We start from the raw sequence: 9,414 nt of genomic DNA, 5'->3' as shown, positions 1-9,414 counted from the left end.
CAGGCAATCCACTCACCTCAGCCTCCCAAGGGCACGGGATTACAGGCTGAGCCACCGAGCCCGGCTTCATTTATATATTTCATAAGGCTGCTTGGAGGGCAGAGTTGTGTAGTCAAGACAAAGACTCTAGGGCCTGCAAAAGCCTCAAATATTTACAGAAAAGACTTGCCAGCCCTGCTTCTGAGAAATCACCTATAAACGATGTGATGTCTGGGATTCACTTTAAAATAATCCAGTGGAGGAGGGAGAAAATGTAAGTGAAGCAAGGGCTAAGAGGTGATACTTACACTTGGGTTCATCATCCTAGACACTCTGTTTATACGTTTGAATGTTTCCATGATAAAACACTTATGCAAAAGGAGGGCCTGCCCTCCACAGCCTCCCAACTGCTCTGATCCCACACCAGGACCCTGGCATCTCTGATCTAACAAGGGCATCTGGACAAAGCCATCACCATTCACCCTGTTCTGCACCTGCCCAACGATGACTTCTGTCCCAGGCTAACCAGAAAGGTCATGGGTGCTGAGAGAGCCCCCCAGAGCCAGCCATGCAGTGAGTGCCCCCATCCAGGGCCCTGGGTGTTCTGGAAACGGAAAGGACACTATGGGAAGGGGGCCCCTGTCCTGAGGTCAGGCCAAAGATCAGGGGGCTCAAGTAAGTCTGCTTTCTATGTCCCTCTGAGACTTGATGAAAGTATTTATTTATTTATTTAGAGTTGGAGTCTCACTCTGTTGCCCAGGCTAGAGTGCAGTGGCACAATCACAGCCACCGCAGCCTCAACCTGCTGGGCTCAGTTGATCCTTCCACCTCAGCCTTCCAAATAGCTGGAACCATGGGCACCCACCACCACGCCTGGCTAATTTTTCAATTTATTGTAGAGACGAGGTCTTGCCAAGTTGCCCAGGCTGGTCTCGAACCCCTGGGTTCAGGCAATCCCTTCGCCCCTGCCTCCCAAAGTGCTGGGATTATAGGCATGAGCCACCATACCCAGCCCCTGGTGAAAGTTTTAATACTGACCACTCAGGGTCATTAGACAGACTCAGAGAAGAGAATGCATACATATGTAAGGCAGTGGCCCAGTCCCTAGTTCCTCTGTGTGGCCGCCATCAGCATTGGCTATCCTGATAGGCCTCAAAGCTGTGCGGATGTGACCTAAACCTGGTTAGAATCGTCATGGTTCTGGAAGTCAACAAAGTAGGGTGAGGGTTTTCCCCAAAGGCCATTTTCACCTGGAAGGACTAACCTTGTTTTCTAGAAACTTCATCATACAGATACCATCAGGCCTTCCCCACACATACACACTGCTCCCTCCTCTCGCCTGTTCCTGTCACTCCACTGTCCACTTCTGCCCCCACCCCGATGCGCTCACCGTGCGTCCTGTCTCCTGCCCCCTAATGTGTACCCCTGGTTTAACCCAAACACCAATCTCTTCAGTATTAGCAGGAACAATTCTGGAAAACCTGTTTTTTTCTCCCAGTGGAGATTGGCATCAGTCCTGACCCACCACTTCCTCTCTCTGGTCTTCACTCTGAGCCGCCTGTCTGATGTATTGCTTCTACTTATATTAGTTGAGATTTTTTTCCTTGCTTTTTTTTGTTGTTGTTTTTTTTTGAGTTGGAGTCTCACTCTGTCACCCAGACTGGAGTGCAGTGGCTGCTCCCGGCCACCGCAGCCTCGACCTGCTGGGCTCCAGCGATCTTTCCGCCTCAGCCTTCCAAGTAGCTGGAACTACAGGCGCGCGCTACCACACCTGGCTAATTTTTGATTTATTGTAGAGATGAGGTCTCACCAAGTTGCCCAAGCGGGTCTCAAACCCACAGGCTCAGGCAATCCACTCACCTCAGCCTCCCAAAGGCTCGGGATTACAGGCTGAGCCACCGAGCCCAGCCGAGATTTTTTTCCTTAATTGCAAAAGTAATACATGCTGATTAAGACGTGAAATTCACCAAAAAGGCCCAAAGACAGCAGTCCCCAAATTACCCAATCTCCTGACCCCCAGACACCTCTGCAGGGTCCCCCGCTCTGTGGCCTTCCAGCATCTCTTCTGTTCCTGCTGACTGTACTGAGATCTCGGTCCTGGACCTCATCTGGTCACCTTTTGGAGTTATGTCCAACATCAACTGAGCCCTAGGCCTAGCCTGGGGGTCCTCAGCTGGGAGCCATTTTTCCTCCCCATCCCCTGGGAGCATGTGGTAATGTCTGAAGTCATTTTTGGTTGTCTCCCCGGGTGGGGGGAGGGTGCTACTGGCATCTCGTGGGGACAGGCCCAGGATGCTGCTAAACACACTGCAATGCACAGGACAGGCCCAGATGCCAACAGTGCAAGGGTGGAGAGAACTTGCCCTAACCCCATCCCTGACCTACAAGCCTGTTCCCTCTACTGGCAGCACAGTGGCCGGGATCACCAGCCTAAAGCCAGGCTGCCTGCCGTCCAAGGCAGACTCTGCCCCTTCCGAGCTGGTGACTTACCTGGGCCTCAGTTTTCTTCACCATAAAATGGGGACAGCTAGACTCACCGTGTCAGAGTTGTTACTGCAGTAAATGAAGGGAAACATGTGAAGGAGCTGGCATGAAGTACTGACCCACCTGCCTCACAGGGCCCTGCCCCTCAGGCGAGACTCTCGTGAACTGTGCTCCATCTCTCCATCTCCTTCCTCCCCTATCCCAGAGAGTGGGGCTGGCACTCCTTTCGCTTCCTTAGCGACAGCCAGGGGAGCTTTGAACAGCAACCCTGCATGGGGAAGACAAGGGGACCAAATCAGGTACCCCGGAAGGACCCCACCCCCCCTACTCTGAGAACCTGAAAACTCCTTGCCCAGACATGCCCCCAGGCTCCCCTTGGCTCTGTGGCCTGCACCCGTTTTCATGGTCATCTCTGTCCCCTCTCATGTGGGACTTCGTCACGAGGCTGTAGGACTGGGGAACTTCTGGGTAGGACTGGGGATCTGGGTCAGCCCTTTGTCTGACTCAGTTCCTCCTCCTCCTCACAGGGGCCTGGGACCAGAATCGCCTTTGCAGGCCCAGGGCCTGGCTGAGGCCCGGTCTTGAACAAGGCCATGGTACCGTGGCATCCACACCCCACCCGTCACTGTAGACAGAGTGGGCTGCTGTGATGGGGAACCTGGGTTCTGAGACATAAGCAAGTCCATTCCCCTCTCTGTGCCCCACCTACTGGCCATCTCCCAGCCTAGGTTTCCTCATCTGTCAAATATGGGCCTGGTGAGGACCGTGGCAAGTGCCCAGCCAGCACAGGGGGCTCGTGCAGACCTGAGCCCCTCTCTCTGCATCCAGCCTCTGGCTCTGCCCAGCCCTGATCTTGGCCTCTGCCTCCAGCCCCTGCATCAAATGTTTCCTGACTCACCCACACACACCCGGCCCTTCCCCTCCAGCCAGCCACTTCCCTCCCTGATTTAAGGCTGGAGTTTCCCGTCTTGTTCTTTTCCGTCAATGCCCCCCCACACTCTGCCTCCCTCTGGTTTTCCTCCTCCCCAGCCCCCGGCACCCTCTCCCCCTACCCCAAAGAAAAGCCTCCTGGTATTGCTTTCCCCCTTCAGTGCCACCCCACACCTGGCCCCAGGTGCCACAGCAGCTCTCAAGGCTGCAGTGGAAAAGGAGCAAGTGCATGGCCTGGGTGCTTCTGCCTGCCAGTGAGTGTGCACAGAGCCCCCCAGACCCACCTGTGTCTGCAGCCACTAGCATTTTCTTGTTCTTTTTTTTTTTTTTTTTTTGAGTAGGGGTCTGTTACCCAGGCTGGAGTGCAGTGGCATGCTCACGGCCACTGCAGCCTCGGCCCACTGGGTTCAGGTGATCCTTCCGCCTCAGCCTTTCAAGTAGCTGGAACTACAGGTGCATGCCATCACACCCAGCTAATTTTTTATTTATTTTAGAGACAAGGGCTTGCCAAGTTGACCAGGCTGGTCTCGACTCCCTGGACTCAGGCAAATCCCCTTGCCTCGACCTTCCAAAGCGTTGGGATTACAGGTACGAGCCACTGTGCCCAGCTTTCTTTTTCTTTCTTTCCTTTTTTTTTGTCGGAGTCTCCGTCACCCAGGCCGGAGTGCAGTGGCATGTTCACGGCCACTGCGTCCTCGACCTGCTGGGCTCAGGTGATCCTTCTGCCTCGGCCTCCTGAGTAGCTGGAACTACAGGTGCATGACACCATGCCTGGCTAATCTTTTATTTATTTATTTATTGTAGAGACAAAGTCTCACCAAGTTACCCAGGCTGTCTCGAAGCCCTGGGCTCAGGCAGTCCTGTCGCCTCTGCCTCCCACAGTTCTGGGATTACAGGTGTGAGTCACCGTGCCCAGCTACTGACATTCCCCAAGGAGCAGGTTCTGGCCCGGATGCAGGGGCTATTCCCGGCACCACCAGATTCACTCACTCCTAAAACAATAGACACCACTGACAGGAGCCATCCAGGGGAAGGCTGGCCAGGAGCCCCCTCTCTTGACCACTGTGTGGCCACTGCTGGCTCACTGCTAGGCCCATTTCATGGAGTGGGAGACTGAGGCTCAGAGTGGCATGTGAAGAGGGAAGTGGAGCCATTGAGGACTCGGCAGGGCATGGTGACAGATGACAGAGTGGGACTCAGAGGAGAGAAGAGACTCAGCCGGGGACACCACCCCACACAGTCCCACTGTCCTGCCCCAGGAATCAAGGAGGCAGAGCCCAGGGAAGGCTAGAAAAGGGACCCAGCGACCAAGGCCAGGGCAGATGGAAGGGCAGCCCCCACCTTAGCATGGTTATCTGAGCATTTATTTCCGGTCTCCAAACCACCCCAGAACTATTTGGGGCAGGAGGGAGAAAATAGACTGCTTTACTTCCGCCCAACGCCTTTTCTCCCCCCGGCCCCCTCCTCTAGCCTCAACTGGACTCTGAGCATCTAACCCTGCAACTCCAGGAAAGCAGTTTCGTTTCCCCTGGGCCGATTTCCCAAAGGGAGGGGTGGGTGGGGCTGGGCTTCTTTAAGGGGAGAGAAGGGGCGGCACAGACGGCAGAGGGCAGAGGAGAGGAGAGCAGGCTGGCAGAGAGACGGGACCCCCGAAGTAGGGACTGCCGGGCAGTCAGACGGGGGAAGGTGAGAGAAGAGCGAGAGGAGGAGTAGGAGACTAGGAGGCAGGACGAGGAGGGAGGCGGGGACGGTCGGGACAGTTCAGGGGACTCAAGGACGCTGTCCGGGGACACGAGAGGAGGGAGTCTTGGGGCTCGGGCTGGGGCGAGCAGCTGGACAGCCTGTGGGGAGGCAGAGTCAGACTGGGGGGCACAGGCCCCCGTCACAGCGACCCTCGCTTCTCCTCCACCCCAGACACCGCCTCCCACCGTGAGTCATGGCCTCACTGGGTGAGTAAGCAGGAGAGCTCTGGGACCAGAGGGCAGGACCCCGCCTGCGCCACCGCCTGCCCTCTGACCCTGTCCTCTTCCTCCCCAGCCCTGCACTTCCTCGTCCTCATCCCCATCCTCCTCAGCCTGGTGGCCTCGCTTGACTGGAGGGCCAACCCCAGCCAGGACCCCTTAGAGAAGTGCATGCACGACCCTGACTATGAGCAACTGCTCAAGGTGGTGACCTTGGGCCTCAATCGGACCCTGAAGCCCCAGAGGGTGATTGTGGTTGGCGCCGGCGTGGCCGGGCTGGTAGCTGCCAAGGTGCTCAGCGATGCTGGACACAAGGTGAGAAGTGCTTGCTGTTTGCAGTCTACCTTAAGTCTTTCCTGCTGCAGGTTGGAGTGGGGGGTGGAAGTGGAGAGAGAGAGACCCATCCTTTCCCCATGGCCTGGGAGTGAGGCCCAAAACCCCCTCCTGTCATGTGTCTGCAACTGGGAGGACCTGGCTTTCTGGCCCCACTTGTCCTCATCCTGGAGGGAAGTCCCACTCACTCGAAAAGGTCCTCCATCCAGTGTGAGGTGTTAGTGGAGATGGAAACTCCACCAAGGGGAAGTGCTCCTTGAGCTCTAACCACTGTCCCTTTCACTGAAATCCAAGAATGAAAATGGGCCACCCCAGGGGTTTCTACACATGCGGGAAATCTCCACTCCCTGAGCTGGGAAGTCCCTCTGCAATCTAGCCAGCAGGCTTCCTACTGCTCACTAGATTCTGTTCTTCCTGTAAGTTCCTGCTGCCTCCCATGAAGAAAAGGATCTTTCTACTCTAGGTCTGCGCTGCTGTGGGGATGGCAGAAGGCCAGGGGCTGGCATGCGGTGTGGGGTGGTCTGTGGGAGGAGCTGAAGGGCCTTGCCCGCCCAACCCCCATTCCGCAGGTCACTATCCTGGAGGCAGACAGCCGGGTTGGGGGCCGCATCTTCACCTACCGGGACCGGAAGACGGGCTGGATTGGGGAGCTGGGAGCCATGCGCATGCCCAGCTCCCACAGGTGACCTGGCAACCGGGCGGGCTCTGGGGTCCCCGTCCCACCCCTGTGCCCAGACTCACCAGAACCCCAGTTTGACCCCCACTGCAGTGTTAGCCCGGACCTCAACGCTGAGTCCCAAACCTAGACCCAGCCTCCAACTCCATCCCTCACCCGCATCGACCTCTGGGTTTCCTGGGCCAACCCTACCACTGTGCCTCCAGCACAGCCGGACTCCCAGCTGGCCCCGCCCCACCCCAAGGCCGCCTCCACCCCTGCGCCCTCCAGGCCTGCAGCTCTGCCTCCCTGGATGCCCTGGGTCATCCCAGGCCCCGCCCCCACCCAGGTCCCATCCTACCCAAACTCTGCCCCCATTCCCATGTCCCCTTCGGACTCGGACTTCACCCCTGGGGAAGCCATCCCCATGTCTCCCCCAGCCTACTCCTAGCACCACCCTCAGCCCTCCAACCTCATCCCCATTTCAGTCCCGCCCCCCAGCATCGTCACCGGCCTCAGACCTAGCCCCCGCCGGGCCTCCCGTGGGTCCCCAACTGCCCTCCCTGCCCCTCCCCTTCCCCAGGCCCTGCTCTGGCCGGCCCTCACACCCCGCTCTCCGGCCCAGGATCCTGCACAAGCTCTGCAAGAGCCTGGGGCTCAACCTGACCAAGTTCACCCAGTATGACGAGAACGCATGGACTGAAGTGCACAATGTGAAGCTGCGGAACTACGTGGTGGAGAAGATCCCGGAGAAGCTGGGCTACGCCCTGCACCCCAGGGAGAAGGGCCACTCCCCCGAAGACATCTACCAGATGGCTCTCAACCAGGTGGGCCCTGGCCACTCCCGGATGAGCCTCTCTCCTCTCTCTCCCATCGTTGGCCGCCCTGCCGTTGGTCTCCCCGTAAGCACTGCTGATGCCCAAGGCTCCGCTGGCCTTCGGGCTCGTCCGCCCCTCCTCACTCACACACTGTCCTGGACAACCTCGCCTCTGCCTTGGGCCACAGGTGGGTCCACAGCCTCCCAAGCCTGTCTCCCCACACCCAGGCCTGGGTCTCTCCCAGGGCCCCCGGCTCCACCCAGCTCAGTACCTTCCCCTAAACCCGTTCATACTCCCAGAGGCCCATCTCACAGCAGCCCTGCCCTCCCCCCGTCGTGGGCAGACCCCAGGTGCCTTTGCCCCCCACCCCGTCAGTGCCCAACCCCAGCCCAGCACCCGTATGTCCCGCTCCCACCTCTTTTGGCTTTTTTTTGGAGTCGGAGTCTCACTGTGTTGCCCAGGCTAGAGTGCAGTAGCACGCTCCCGGCCACTGCAGCCTCGACCTTCTGGGCTCAGAGGATCCTTCCGCCTCAGCCTTCCAAGTGGCTGGAACTACAGGCACACTCTACAACGCCTGGCCTTTTTATTTATTGTAGAAACGAGATCCCACCAAGTTGCCTCGCCTCAACTTTCCAAATTGCTGGGATTACAGGCTTGAACCACTGCACCCAGCCTTTGCTCCCACCTCTTTGTTCTCCAGCTCAGGCCTCCTCCTCCCCTGAACCCTAACCCAGCCTCCTCCCTGGCTGCCCAGCCCCCAATCTCCTCCAACCTGGCACCAGAAGGATCTTCCCGCACCCAGAGCCATCCTGCTCGCAGCCCCCTGTGGCCCCCAGTGCCTCTAGGACAAAGTTCCAGCTTCTCAGGCTCAGGTTGGAGCCCTGAATGGCCTAACCTTCCCACCCCTCTAGCCTCATCTTCTTTTCTCCTCCAAGGAATTTCTGTTACCTCCGAGGTCTTCAAATGCCCTGACTGTGTGATCCTTCACACCCACCACACTTGTTCGTCACCCCACACCATGCCTGGAGCGCCTTTCCCTTCCCTTGCAAGGAACTCCTCACCCCTCAAGACCCAGCTCCAAAGTCCTTTCCTCCAGGAAGCCTTCCCTAATGCCCTTGGGGAGCAGCCAAGAGTCCTTTACTTGTCCATCTCCCCTCCTGGACAAGGGTGGGGACTGAGTCTGGGTCATGTCTGTGCCATAGCCCTAGTCAGTTTGGGAGCCTGGAGAGATGCAAGGTGAGAGTGAGTGAGTGGAGGGCGCATCTCTCCTGGGGAGCTCCCAGGCCATGAGGGAGAAGCAGGTGAACCAAGAAGAGGACTGAAACTAGATGGGGGGCACCAAGGCTTCCGGGAGGAGGTGAGACCTGAACAGAGCTAAGGGACAGTCACTTGTGTGCCAGGCAGAGTAAGGGCAGGAGGACAACAGGCACAGCACATGGAGGTGGGAGGGCCCATAGCGTGGTCTGGGTACTGGACATTGTTCAGTGGAACTAGAGCTGCCATTAAAGGCGGCGATGGTGGAGCTGGCAGGGACCTCGAAAACCATGCTGAGGGGCTAGAGCTCTGTGGCTCCAGGCACTGGAGAGCCACTGGGGAATTAAACTCAGCAGTCATGCCTAGTCAGTGCCAATTGGTGGCAGAGGGGGCTCAACTTCTGACCGTGCCCACAGATAGTCACTGAGCACCAGAGGACACAGGACCAGTGGGATAGACACAGTCCCCGCCTTCATGGGGCTCTCAGGCTAGTACAGAAATAGGCAAGGCCAGATGCGGTGGCTCACTCCTATTATCCCAGCACTTTGGGAGGCTGAGGTGAGAGGATGGCCTGAGCCCACGAGTTCAAGACCAGCCTGAGCAACTTGGCGAGACCTCATCTCAACAATAAATTAAGAAATCAGCCAGGCAATGATGGCATGTGCCTGTAGTTCCAGCTACTTGGAAGGCTGAGGTGGAAGGATCGCCAGAGCCCAGCAGGTCGAGGCTATGGTGGCCATGAGCGTGGGCCCAAAAAAATAAAAGAAATAGGGAGAATGACAACCAACCGGGATGCAGAGTGACACCCCGGGTGGACCAAATGCTGAGGAATAAAGGCATGAACCGTTTAGAGAGACTTGCAGGAGCAGTGACATCCAAGTTGAGTTGCAGTGGAGGGTAAGACTGAGGGTACAGCATGGGCAAAAGCCCAGGGACTTGAAAGAGTGGTCAATGAGCTGGGCTCGGTGGCTCAGCCTGTAATCCCGCGCCTTTGGGAGGC

General features: G+C 57.6%; 1 protein-coding gene across 1 annotated transcript in view; it reads left to right on the top strand.

Moving 5' to 3' along the window:
- IL4I1 (interleukin 4 induced 1) overlaps positions 1–9,414 on the top strand; it is a 14,453-nt gene that overhangs the window by 2,868 nt on the left and 2,171 nt on the right. Inside the window, exons 2-5 of the mRNA XM_021711245.1 lie at positions 379–552; positions 5,431–5,669; positions 6,257–6,369; positions 6,968–7,169. Of these exons, the coding sequence (XP_021566920.1) occupies positions 516–552; positions 5,431–5,669; positions 6,257–6,369; positions 6,968–7,169 (591 nt within the window). The 5' untranslated portion in view covers positions 379–515. The remainder of the gene's footprint in view (positions 1–378; positions 553–5,430; positions 5,670–6,256; positions 6,370–6,967; positions 7,170–9,414) is intronic.

This window comes from Carlito syrichta, unplaced genomic scaffold (genome assembly GCF_000164805.1).
Source record: "Carlito syrichta isolate Samal-C Ts95f unplaced genomic scaffold, Tarsius_syrichta-2.0.1 Scaffold301956, whole genome shotgun sequence".
Classification (NCBI taxonomy): Eukaryota; Metazoa; Chordata; class Mammalia; order Primates; family Tarsiidae; genus Carlito; species Carlito syrichta.
Note: the sequence above shows the minus strand (reverse complement) of the source record. Positions and strands in the feature narration are given on the sequence as shown.